At 37.9% G+C, this 13,829-nt stretch overlaps 1 protein-coding gene across 3 annotated transcripts; it reads right to left on the bottom strand.

Moving 5' to 3' along the window:
- Window positions 1-920: 920 nt before the first annotated feature.
- On the bottom strand, window positions 921-13,745 carry PMS2 (PMS1 homolog 2, mismatch repair system component). 3 transcript variants are annotated; one of them, XM_040593537.1, is made up of 15 exons: window positions 13,658-13,745; window positions 13,129-13,268; window positions 12,438-12,524; window positions 11,249-11,351; window positions 10,351-10,534; window positions 9,682-9,849; window positions 8,243-8,340; window positions 7,374-7,473; window positions 7,010-7,094; window positions 6,369-6,521; window positions 4,380-5,292; window positions 3,370-3,537; window positions 2,794-2,894; window positions 1,722-1,891; window positions 921-1,342 (listed from the first exon to the last, which is right to left on the bottom strand). In XM_040593537.1, exons 1-15 carry the CDS (start codon window positions 13,675-13,677, stop codon window positions 1,199-1,201), a joined length of 2,634 nt encoding a protein of 877 aa, XP_040449471.1. In that variant the 5' UTR covers window positions 13,678-13,745; the 3' UTR covers window positions 921-1,198. The 3 variants fall into 3 exon arrangements, with proteins under 3 accessions (XP_040449471.1, XP_040449473.1, XP_040449472.1); XM_040593539.1 differs by having other exon boundaries at window positions 3,370-3,443; window positions 5,117-5,292; window positions 13,658-13,692; XM_040593538.1 differs by lacking the exons at window positions 921-1,342; window positions 1,722-1,891 and having other exon boundaries at window positions 3,370-3,443; window positions 13,658-13,692.
- Between the last annotated feature and the right edge of the window lie 84 nt (window positions 13,746-13,829).

Here is a 13,829-nt window from a genome sequence, read left to right as displayed (position 1 = left end):
CCGGCTGCCGTCACCCCGCCCGGGCACGCCCCACGCTACCGCCAGGGGGAGCGGCCTCTCCGCGGCCCCTGAGGGGAGCCCGGCCCCGGCCCCAGCCCTTGAGGGAGGCCAGCCCCTGGCCTTGCTCCAGGGCCGGAGATTCATTCAGCGTTGCACGGAAGCGGACGGCTACTGCCTTATCTGGGTGCATTTTCATCCAGAGAAATGGTGGACGGAGAAGAGGGCGCAGCAGCTGCGACGCAGGTTCCACACAGCACCGTTTATCCATGGCGCTTGGCCCACTTGTGCTCCTTGGTGCGAGTTACAGATGAAGCGCATCCAGCCTCTGCCCCCGCCCGCTCTGGCAGCAGCACATGGAGGTGCCAAGGAAATGGCATCAGTAAAAAGATTTCTTACATCAAATCTTGGTCCTACAGAAGTGGAAGAGTGCAATAGATTCCTGATTCAAAAAGACAGTTTTCTAATTATTTTGATTCCAAGATAGAATTTGGACTGACCTGTGGGCAGTGCCTCATGACACACCTTTTTTCCCCATTCATTCTTAGAAAAGGAATCCCTGTCCTTGAAAAACAAAAATTGTTTGGAATACAGATGGGAACAATGCTAATCAAAAGTAAATACACCAGATAAATTATTCAAGCCTTAAACCGATACCAGTAAATTAACTATTCAATGCCATATTAACAGTTGAAGTGATTAGATAATAAACCCCAGCTTTAGTATAAAATATATATGTGGTAAAAGAAAGAAGTATTTTCACTTGTGCATCATTTATGTTTTCTTCAAAATTTTCATATACAGGATGTATAAAACCAGAAAGGTAATGTCTGTTTTATGGCGTCGCTAGAGACAAATTCACATTCCACTTATTTTTAAGAATCAGTGTATTTGCTGTAAGTGACATTCATCTACTCTTTATATATAAACATTTTGTATTTATTTTTTAAAAGACTTGATTGCAAAAATAAGTAATACACACAGTAAATTGCAATAAAAGAAACGTTATTTACATACAAATTCAATCCAGCACGTTGATACTGTTGACTTGATAGGAGTAATGATGAAACCCTGCTGAACACCTTGAAGTGTTACTGTCTTCTTGAACACTGGCTAAAATTTTCTTTACTCAAAAGAGTCAGGATAAAAGCTCAAAATACTGCCAAGAATTAAAATAGAAAATGATAATAAACAAACTGACTTATTCTGGTGAAATCAAGTCTAAACTGACTATGTGTCTCATAGTAGGCCTTCCATGGGGGCAGTTCCAGGGATGCTCAATCTCACCCATATGGTTGATCAGTTTTCTCATTTCCTGCACATTCAATGCAGTTCCAATCATCACCTGCAAGTCAAAGCAAAAAACCCAATTGTTTTCTTTCTGCATATTGACAACTGACACAGATAAGAACAGTACTTCAGCTACTAAAGCATATAAATACTGTGCAAGGCATTAAAAGCAGAAAGACCTACAAGATGATCAGAAGACAAAATACAGCTAAGTATGTTCGTAAGTGTACTACTTTGAAACAAAATATAAAACTACCAGAAAATTTTCCCAAGTTACACTACACAAAAACACAAGGAACAAAAGCAAGGATATTAGCTGTTGACACTCAACAGTAAATGAACTTTCCCTGCAACATATATAGAAATACAGCCACCTAAAATACAACAGAAAATCCGGTATTTATTTGAAAACAAACATCAAGTGCAGTACTTACAGACTTCCTGCAAGCTCGAGAAGCAAACATCTGTCTGACCCTGGAGGGCCTACACATGACTCCAGGGCAGTCACTCAACATGAAGATCAGCTCATCTATGTCTTGTGGACCAAAAGTCCAGTTTTTGCTTGTTGGCAATGATATTAATTTAATTCTTTGTGTTACAGGAGCTGAAAGATTTGCAATAATTAATAAACAGAACACTACAGGAAATTACTTCTTGAGAGGAAAATTGAGAAACTACTTTGATACATTAATATGATGTGATCTGCATATATGCTAAGGTTTAAATTTAGTCTTTTAATGGATGTTACTAACCAGAGTGGTAACTATGACAAATGCCCTTTTAACATTAACAAAAAAAATTTGATTGCAAACTTAAAAAGCAGATGGATCCAATTTCTGACAAACCCTTCAATTTCAAAGACAAATGGTTTAATGAAGCTATTTTGAGGTTATGTGACTACAAAATAATTAAGGATTTTTTGTTGGTAAGAGATTGATTATTAATAACATTTTAGACAAAAAAAAAGGAGATTCTGGAAGGAAGGATGTGGAAAAAACCTGTAGTGACTTCCCAAACACCAAAATGGTTAATACATGGCACTTGCATTATTCTTGCTGTGTAAGGAAAAGAATAAGGAGCTTGTACTTCTGAGCAAACTGCATAACCGCAAAGACAACCAAAGAACATACTTTACCAATGTATCTATTAATTTAAAATTACTAGATTTATCATTTGCCTGCATGTAACCCTGCTGGGACCAGCAACTGTACTAATAAAAAACCAAAAGGATGTAACACATCCTGAAAATACACATCCAGTTATATAATCAAATAGTGAGTCCAAAGAGTATTCAGAAACTTCTGTAAAAAGCTGGTGAAATAAATACTCTACAATGTTCTGTTAAATAGCGCAGAGACCACAAACTCCCAAGTCTTAAAAACCAAACCAACCATATACTACAATGCATATTATTTCCAAGTTTCTAGTAACTATCAACAGGGATTTTGGCATAATAGATGATATGAAACAGTTGAACTAATCGCAGCAATTCTGGCCGAAACTCACCATTTTCATTTATGACAAAATCAAACCCATTTTTTCTGAATATTTCCAGGTTTTCAATCAATACAGTTTCATTTACAGCTGTTAAATTGAGATTTTGAGGCCTGAAAGAGGAAAATACAGTATTGCATAGATACATAGTACAAACTACTTAAGATAGAGAGCTTTATATTAGTATCTCTAGATTGCTTCTGAACCCGCTTAAAACATCTCACTTAGCTTTGTTAAAAATCTCACTCCTGAGCAGATCACTTCCAAGTGTTACTCAGCAGAATGAACTTGGTTGGGCAGCACTCCTTGTTGCAATCACAGTGTCCTGCATCCTCACTATATGACCACGCTTACCAAACTGTGGGCTGCCATATAAGCCCACTGTGAGATCTGTGTGACCACTGACTTGCTGCATACCTACAAGACTATCTGGAATTTATTTTTCACACAAAGATTGACTCTTTGAAACACAGAGCATAAAAACAACTTTTGTCTTAAATATTTTGAATGTGTGAAATACTACATATAGATATCCCTCTGAAACACTGAATTAAACTTAATTATTGTTAAAACACTGAAAATACTTACACTATCAGCTTCTGACCTTGAAGAACAGTGTGTTGCTGTAACATCTCAAAGTTGTATTTCTCATCAGTAGCATGCTGGTCAATTATGAAAAGATCAGAATTCAACTTTGCTATTATAAACCCTAAATTGAACTGGCCAATGATTTCCATTTTTGCAAACATTTCTTTACTGCATATAGAAAATATAAACAGATTATGAGTTACACCTCATCAGTTACCATGTTAGACTGTAAAACTCGAAAAGATCTTTTTCTCCCCTGCAGAACACACTTTAAAGAAAAAAGAAAAAATAATCTCATTTAAGCAGAATATGAATGTGAAGTACAGTTATCTGAAATCTACCATTGACTAATGAAGCCATTTCTGGCAGAACACAATCCATCACTAAGACAGGATTCATTTAGGATTCTCCATTTTAAATACAGCCACTAGTCATAATAAAATTAGAAACGGGCAGTATGATGATAGTCCAAGTGAGTAACACTGGAGGCAGCATTATGGTTTTGAATTAAGGCAGCTGATGTATTTGCCTTCTTTTTGCAATTAGAAGGCTTTTGTAACACTTTTTTTTAAATCCAAAATCATAGACTTTTACTGTCCAGTGACCACCTGAATGTAACTTATTTTCACAGCCATGTCTCACCAAATTTCAAATTTGCACTAGAGAGAAATATAATTTATGCAGCCTTTTCGGAGTGTTTTCATACATCATGACATTTGGTGTTTCTCTGACCGCACTGCAAATTACAAGTCTGAACTAAGCCAAATTATGGTGCCTGTGGCCTTTTTGGTGTCTTTTTCCACATTCTGTTTGTACTTAGTTCAAACAGCTAGTCCGTCAGGTAAAGTAACTTGTTAAATGGACATTATAATGGCGTATGTTAAATAAAAGATATGTTCAAAACTAACAGGTGGATGTAAGCCTCTGCCCACCCCCAAGACAGGTCTTACACTTTTCCTTAAGTACTTTTATTAATTGATGAACAGAATATGTTAAGAAGGTGAAAATACCTGATCTCTTTTCTCAATTCATCTTCTGCTACTTTATTTTCTCCAGGACTAATTTTTGCTTTAAATCTTCTGTAATTTTGTGTTTCTGTACTTTTCTGTTTTTGCCTTATTACCTTTTTTACCTTTTCTGTTAAAACCTTCATAGAGAATTCAAGTGGAACAGTTTTCTTTTTAACTTCTACCAGTACATCAACAGTTGGCATATCGTTCATGGTATTCTTCGCTTCAGGACATTTACCTGCCTTGAAGTCACATGCTTCACTTTTAAAGCTTCTGCTTTTCAAACATCTTACTCTTGGGAAAGAGCTACTGGCTTCTTGAGATAACTGATTTTGATTAGTCCAGTCATTCACTTGATTTAACTTATGTTCAGCACCCAAGACCTGAACATCACATTCCAATAACTGCTCACTACATCCAACAGTTTTAAGACATTCATTTTGAAGTTGTTCTTCCGAGCTACAGAATTCTTCTTCAGAAGAATTAATTACACTTTCAATATTGGTGCAACTCCCAGCTTCTGGTGTACTACATCTGGCATCTGACTCAGAAATGCTACAGAATCCAGAATCTGCATTATCTTCTGATTTTCTCAAGTATCTGCTGGGAATTGACATCTTTGAGTTCATCTCATGACAACTCTCAGGCTCCTTAGTCAAGGCAGACTTTTGAGTCTTTACAGTACTCAAAGTGGTATCAAGTGACATTTGTCTACGGGAGCTCTGCTGCTGTTTTACCTTTTTAGGGCTCCGAAAATTACCCTCTGTCATTTGATGGAGAGAGAATGACTCCCTTAATCTGGCAAGACTCATTATTCTTTTTCCTTCACCACTTGGATTTTCAGTCTCAGAGTCAGGCAGCATTTCTGCCTGAGGCTTTTCTCTCTCTTCAGGAAGTGTCTTCGTCAGGTTGCCTAATAAAGCCAGAATAAAGAATATTTCAAGATTCTAAGTTAGCTGGAAACATGAATTAAGTTATGTGCTTTAGTAGAGGGAATGCAAAAGAGGTATAAAAATAGTAAACTCCTCAATGGAGCCCTTAAAGACAATAACTGAGTATGGGGCTGAAATGCATTAGTATCCAACAGACAGGCAGTTACATCTTTAATGAACTTAATAGTACTTCTATGAATGAATTTGTAATCTTTTTAAACTGGAACTGCAATAAGGCCAATCAGCATACTTATTTATATTATCAGGAGTTTAACAACCGAATGACAATGAAGAGTCAACAGCTCTTACACTTTAATGGTCGCTACAAAAATCCATTGCTTAAGGAGCTGGCATAATAGACATTTGTTCTATATGTGACTTGTAGAGGACTTGAATGAGAGGACTTCACCCTCACAAATGTCAGGCTGACATGTATTTTACTAAAGATTAATTTAAAATAACAGTAAGAATCAGGCTTCAACTGATTCTATACATCAGTAAAAAAGAAAATTAGAAGGGGTCCTGTTGAAAGAAGTGAGGAAGATGTGGTGGTGTTAACAGTGAAAACAAATTTTGAAACATTATATAGTCACAAGAGTTAGCAGCAATTTCTGTAGTTATCATAAAGAATCAAATTTCAAAATCCAATAAACTCATATTCAAATCTTAGATTTTATTTATGAGACCTTAACCATTCTTTCTCAAGGACATTTAAATAAAGGAAACACAGATTTCTTCCAATATCTTGGGAGAAATCTTTTTCAAGCATTATCAATTAATTATTAATGTTTTCCCCATAAAGTTGACTGTAAATCATGTGCTGGCATGCATAATTCCCATAACGATCACTTAACAGCTTAGGGTCCTTCTTTATTATTTGATGTCAACAACAATCTTTCAATTTAAGCTACTACATGAAAAAATCTGCCCTGAAAGGTCTATCAATTAACAGCCAGACATATTTTTCATTTCTTCTTTAGATTTTTGCAAACACATTTTTCCATTTTCAGTTCTCTACCATATGTCATACACAAAACTTTCACATTTTGCGTCCTACCTGCAACGTCAAGAAGTGTCTGATTGACATTCAGTTTGTTAATATCACTACCAAACATCTCCATCAGAGACGTTTTTAAAATTGCTAATAAAAGCTTTTCCTCCTGAAGTAAAATTTGTCTTTTGTCTGGAGTTACATTGATGTCAACACACTCTAAAAAAACAGAAAGAAAAACAATCACATTATAAATGAAAAAAAAAAATTTCCTCTCTTAGATCAGTTGTCTGCCCTTTTACCCTCCATTTTTACTTCACAGGATTAAAACCAAAGCCACAGTTAACATTCACAGTATGTACCCAAAGGAAATTTTGAACTTTCTCAGCATTCCAGCAAACAAAACAGAAGCCAGTTCTGTACAATAACATGATACAAGTTTTCCTGTATTTAAGCTAACCACAAGACTGCCTTTTTCTCATTACCCGAGATAAGAAATTACTTCTGAGTATACAAAAAGTGGAGGGGGAAAAAAGGTGGAACCACAGCTATACCATCTCTCTTCCTCACCAACTGTAGGTCAAAAAATTGTCACAGTACAGGAAGCCATACAGATAAAAGTTACAATATTCTCTAAATAAATATAATTTATTCTTCAATAAAGTTATGGCCTTTACTGAAGTTACTGAAAATTGTTCATAACTTACCAGAATCTACACAAATATTAAGGACAACAAATGGATACTGGTGTTTATTGTATAAGTGATAAACTTCATTCACAAGCTTGACAACCTGCAGAGATGGTGAAAAAACAATAGATATCTATACTATTATCTTCTATTTCCCACCAGAGCGTGTTATTTAACCCTCTCCAAAACAATTAATGAATTAAATCATACCTTGTATGATCCAGCTTTTGTTCACACAAATAGACACAATGAAGACAAAAACCTGAGACACAGGAACTTGCAGGATCAAGCCAAAAATACACATATCTGCTACTAATCCAGAGGTTTTCAGAGAACATCAAACAAGTCAGTGCTGGTGATGTTAGAAAAGCAAAAACCTCACCCTTGCTGGATCACATGGACGTTGGTTGATAAAGAAAAACTGTCTGTCTGTTGCACTCCTTCCAACACCATGATCACAGCGAGAAATGAAGCCTGTAATACTGTTGAATAATAATAACAGTAAGGTAAAATGGAGGAGCAAAGCAAAATAAATGTTTCTGACTCTGAGCATATTCAATGGAAGAGTATTTTATAAGGGGCTAGAACACTATTAGTTTCAGTAAATATGTATACATATTTCCTCTCCCAATTCCTTATTCGACAAAGGCTAGACATTCAGCTCCTAAAAGGCATCAGACAACTGAGAAAGTTGCTCACTCTGATTTCAAAAGAAATGGCATTTGTAATTCTCCTGCTCTGAAAGCAGGAGAGGTGAGTTGTGAACTGTCATTGGGCAGATATTGATACATCCATTTGCTCATCTCATGTACAGTGAGAACAAAAAGTACACGCTAAGTAAAGGGTAATTTACTTACACAAACTGATTTACATTCATCTTGCACCATTTCACAGTAACACTAATGAAGAAATACAGTATGTACATATAAAAACAACTGATACAATTTATCCATCCAGTTACTCAAGAAACTGACAAAAGTGACATTCAGCAGAAGACTACGGTGATATGTAACTAACTAGGACACAAGGAGTAGTCATTTTGATCTTCCCACTCATCTGACTAGCAAAATCTTAGTCCTGAATTAACTTTATGAATCAAGTCCTGCTCTTTCCCAAACTGTACACTAATATCTACTATGCTATTCTTAGTTATTTTTAATACGGTTAACCACCAGACCATTTTTTTTTCTTTTTCATTTTGGGTTATGGTAAGATTGCGCTGCCAACAGAGGTTTGTACTTTTCTGATTACCTGTAAAGATGTTGTGGCATGTCAGTGGTGTTGAGTCCATATTCTTCACAAACAGCGTCATTAGGAGGTAGCTGAACAAAAGGAATGAGGCTCTGCAACTAAAAAAAAAAGGAAGTGAAACATTAAAAATTAATAGATTTTTTCCTTCTATTTTATTATTTATTAGCCTTAAAATGTATTTGAGAAAATCGTGGGTTTTTTCAAGTGTGCTGAAAGGCAAATACTCAAAACCTACTAGAAGACAGTAGCACTGCTTACTGAGAAACAGAAACAACGCCTTAATGAATGGCTGTGCTCATCCTCAGATATCACTCCGGACCCTTAATTTAAAATATATGTAGACAGAACAACAACATGATTGACACAGTTTGGACTCTCCAGCTATATACGTTGACCTAATCAAGTTCTATGCAAAAACAAAAGGCAAAAAGAGTAACTGAAATTTCTTTTGAAAGAGCAACAAAACTATTAGAAAAGATGTATTATTTGAATCACAAGCTGCCTAAGTACAGATCTGTTTACCACAAATATTTTTCTAGTCACGCCACTATTATTTTTCTGTCATTAGAGCATTATGTACTGGTTTTACATTTAAGTATTTGATAATATCTAAGCAGGCTATAAGCTAAACATTCTATTCAGGTAACACTGAATTTTCAGCTATGCTTGTTGCTATGGGGCAAGACAGAGTTACATCTTTCATCTCTTCTTTCAACCACAGCATGAACGGGCTTTGAAATCTCTACATTCCCACTGCAAAGGGAGAAAGTGCTTATCAACAACCAGCAACTACTAACCACTCAATACTCTTTGTAAAATACAGTTGTAGGAAGGATGTTTTCATGCTTTTTTTCATCTTTACTTTCCTCCTAGAGGATAACAATTATTTTTTATAACTATTACGTAGAAAGTGTCACAGTCTATAACCTCTACAGGGGCTGACGCAATCCCATTTAAAGGTTAACCAGAACACTAATGAAATTTAAGCTTCATAGGAAGAGGCCGCAAAAGCTAGAAACACCTCAGTTTTCTGTTTCCCAATTAAGACTTTCGTATCACACCATTTTTAGGGTATTTTAAAATTGCTTCTTCTAGTGACTTACAGACCTTGGTGCCCATACTGTTTTTCAAAAGCACAAACGTTCAGAGGCTTGCTGGCACAACAGCTCATAAAACTGGCTTCGAAATGATATTACGCAATAACCCTGTTTCTTAAATAATTTCTCTTCCATCAAAACATCTCTAAGCAGATTTAGAAACATCAAGGAAATCTGTGGAGGCTGCGCTGTTCCTCCTTTTTCAACCTGTAGGGCGTGCTAGAAGTCAACACATGCTCCATCCTACAGTTTAAAGGTTTTCTACAGCCCCTCTATTTACTAGGTATTAAAAATCTCTCTATAAAGCTCTATTATCTCCCTTTTCAGTAATAAAAGTAATACCTGTTTTTGCCCAAATACTGCTCCAATGTTTTCCTTCAAACTAGAACTTCCAGCAGTGGATACCACAGGGCTTTTTTTTCCTTGGCCAACTTGATTAGTGCAGTTAATCCGCACTCCTTTTGAAACAATACAGTATGCCTGCAATAGCTGGACCATTTTTGCATATTCCTATTAAAGAAAAAAGAAAGTTCACATTTATGTGAAATGTCTCTTTTTGAAACAAAAATGTATAAACAAAATATACAATATTTGCAGGTAACACAAAAAGTGGATTGGAGAGTGAATAATATTTTTAAGAATCTTTATAAACTCAATAAAATATGTACACACATATGAAAAATAGTGCTTTAAAAACAAACAGCATGCTTACGCCATCGATATTTAGCCATAAAACAGCAGTCCCTAGTTTTAAAATACACAAAAGTGATCATGATATCGATTCTTTTCAAAAGTCTGAAAATTTGAGAACGTACTTCTAAAACCAATCACTACAAAACAGAAGAGAAAAGTACACAGGAAGACTGTTTTCTTATTTAATTAATATATATGACAGGCATGGAATAGTTTGACACAATTAATGTCTTCTACATAGAACCATATATCATCCATCCGTGAATAAATCCCAGGGTATGACACTCATTTGAATTAATAAGTTCTGATCTAACCTACCTTTTTAATGTTTCTTTGAAATTCCTTATGCCGCACTGGCAAAGTATAAAACAACTGCTGTATGTTAACTGTTGTTCCTTGTTGTCGTGGAAAAGGAGTTTTCTGAGTAATTTTACCATTGTGATCAAATACCAGACGAGTCCCAACCTTTGCTGACTTATGACAGGTAAAAATGGTGACATCACTAATGGAAAGAAAGAAGCAACAAAATTATTTACTGAGCACTGTATTTTCTTATCCATTCCTCATGACCTAATCAGTCATAGAAACTACACCAATACTATTCCTTTAATTACAACTAATTCTTCACCACAAACAACTAAAAACATACCTGATGAGTACTGTAACATTTTCATAGCTACGACGCAAACATTTTTAATTCATACCCCTTCCATTCTTCTCCCATAAAATGCAACGTTAAAGTCTGGTTTTGTTAGACACTCTGTTCCTTATACTAACACGTAACAGCAGGATATTCCTGATGCACAGAGCTGAGTATAAAAGCTGTGTTATTTCTAATGTATAGTTTGTCTGGGAGAAATTTAATTACAGTTTTTATGAGTTATAGCCTAGCAAACAGCACTTAGAAATTACAGTGCATAAGTGTCTGATCCTCAGATGTAAAGCAAGTATACAGTTCCATCCTGTAAAGATTTGGATACTTAAGCAACACTAAATTTTGTACATAAAAGGACCAATCAGGTGCTTAGAATCATAGAGTAATATTGGTTGGAAAGGGCTCAGGATGTATTGCAATCTACCACTCAAAACTAACCGAACATTAAGGAATTGGAAGTTTCCAAAGCCTCATTTTATCAATAATGGTAAACCGAAAAGCTGACTTCAGTTATTTTTGTGCATACTAACTTTCTACTAATAAGAAGGTTAATATTAATACCTTAATGCACACAGTGAACTCAGCGCTTCACCTCGAAACCCAAATGTTTCAACATGTATTAGATCGGAAAAATCTTGCATCTTTGATGTATAATGTTTCAGAGCTGGAAAAAGATATTTAGAATATATATTTCACTTCAAAGTGACACTGATCTATGCAAGAAGATTTTGCATACATATCAAGAAGCAAAAAAACCTTCTGTATTGTTCATTGCATTTTACATAATTATTAGAGACCAAATAAATAATTCAATGTTCCCTTTTCCTATAAGCAAGAACTCTTTAAAATCCTCAGATATACCTGTTACTCCATACTTACACCCAAAATTCATACAGCACAATGGGTATTTACATTCTGAGATGCCTCGGAGCAGTACACAGTACCTGCCCCTGCTACCGATACACCTTTCACAGATTTTGCCCTGCAAGAAGGCAGCTGCAGTGCTGTGCACAGCACATAGCAGAGACGCATAACCCTTTTCCGCCACAACCACCACTGACGAGGCCTCAACCTACATGATCAGTGCAGCCTAGTCACCAGGTAACAAACTGTTAGCAGCAGCACCCCTGAGCTTTCCCTGTCCTGGAACAGTAGCGGAGTGTGTTTCTGATGTACCAAATACATACCATGAACGCACAAAGTCACTAATAGCTTATAGTGAAAGTGATCCCTAGTCATTATATGAAAAAAAGAAAAAGCTTTCTGTTGCAATGGCTCGTTACATTTATCATATAGTATTGTTTCTGCTCCCATTTTGTGCAACTTGCAACTAGCAACTGGAAAATCTGAGAGCCAGGCAGTTCACTTTCAGCAAATATTCAAGGCTAAAATTCACCTCTCAAAAGCAGTCACTTTCACAAAGCTTTACTCCCTCAGTAATGACTGATGGCTCAACATGAATGAATCTAAATTAACATTTATAGGACTTTGTCTTCTATTTGCATTATTTGTTCCACTTAAATAAGCAATCAAATCAAAGTCTGCTTCTCACCTACAAGAACTATAACCATGATAGCATTACAGAAGTCCAGTCTAGTTTTGCCCAAGTCTTGCAGGTCATGTGTGCATTATGTAAAAGCTGAGTATCCATTAAACTTAGGACATTTGTTTAAGAAAAAAAAGCAGCTTTCTCACTGAAAATATTCTTTCAAAATGTCCAAAGATAAATTATGAAAAAGGTTCAACTTACTCAAGCCTTCAAAGTTCTCCTCTTCCACTCCACCTCCATTATCTGAAACCTCTATCAGTTCTGCTCCATGATCTTTAAGTTTTATATCTACAAAATTAAGTAACAAATATTTTATTCTGTATGCTTTATTCTTTTAATTCTGTATGCTCACATGCAGTATTCAGTAATAGCTCTGTACTTAGAAATAACTTTACAGATAATGGTTTTTCCATGTCAAATTTGAACAACAGCAGCAAAAAATCCCCGTAGCTGTCAAGTCAGGACAATCCAGTGCAACCAGCCTGTGCTTGCAGACAGCTCAGATTCATTGCACTTCTGTCTGAACAGTTTTCCCACCTATGCCAGCTATCACCCTGGCACCTCTGGGAACCTCTGGAAACTGCAGCCCTGCCTTAACTGCTTTCGTGAGGCCACCGGCTAGTAAAGCCCAGTCACCACTCCTGTACAGGCCACACACCTTATTTAACATCAAAACTGGCTACAAATAAAATAACAAAGACAAAATCATATGCTTCTAAGTGCCCAGCTGGAGATTCAAAATGCTTTATCTGCCTGAAGTGTAGAACCACCACAAACATGCGTGGCCCAGATGGTATTTGCACAGATTTGTTACTATGGGCTCTGTTTAGAGGAAGAACAAGTACTTCAGAAGTCTACGAAGCTTCACGAAGTTACGATGAGATGAGGTTACCGATGTTGGTGGCTCCAGCATCCAGGCTGTTTTCCACTAGCTCTTTCACGGCAGTGCCGAGACTCAGCACCACCTGCCCCGAACAGATCCGATGGACGGACTTGCGGTCGATGGGCTTGATGGCTCCGGCCGGCTGCAGGCTTGGAAGAGAGAAGTGGCGGGGGGAGACACGGCAGCGTGACGGGGTGTCAGAGCCTGGCCTCGCCCAGCCACCCCTCGCTTGGCCCCGGCACCCAGGGGCGAGGCGGGGCTCCAACACCGACCCCCACCCCGGGTGGCCGCATCCAGTGCGGAACTGCCGGGAAGGCCCACGGGCTGCCCCGAGCAAGTCGGGGGGCAGGGCGGGAAGCGAAAAGCCAGCCGGGCCCAGGAGGCCGCAGCGGCGCCGGTGGCCAGGGCACGGCCCACCGCGGGGGAGCGGGGCCCCGAGCCTCCCGTGGGGAGAGGCAGCCCGGGCAGGGGAGGGGAGGGGAGGGAGCGCGGCGAGGGGCAGCCCGCACCCACCGCCGCTAGAGGGGCCGGGGCTCACCAGGGCGCAGCCGCATCCATCGGGACCCAGCGGGCCGCGCCGCGCTCCCCTCAGCATCACCTTCCCGCAGGCTCCGCCCCCGCGCGCTCATTGGCCGCTGGAAAAAACAGCCCGCCAGTCCTGAACAAATTAGCACCTCCCTTGACATCAATTGGCCAGTAAGGCTACCTAG

This window comes from Falco naumanni, chromosome 4 (assembly GCF_017639655.2).
Source record: "Falco naumanni isolate bFalNau1 chromosome 4, bFalNau1.pat, whole genome shotgun sequence".
NCBI lineage: Eukaryota > Metazoa > Chordata > Aves > Falconiformes > Falconidae > Falco > Falco naumanni.
The sequence above is the reverse complement of the archived record's forward strand: the minus strand, read 5'-3'. Positions and strand labels throughout refer to the sequence as shown.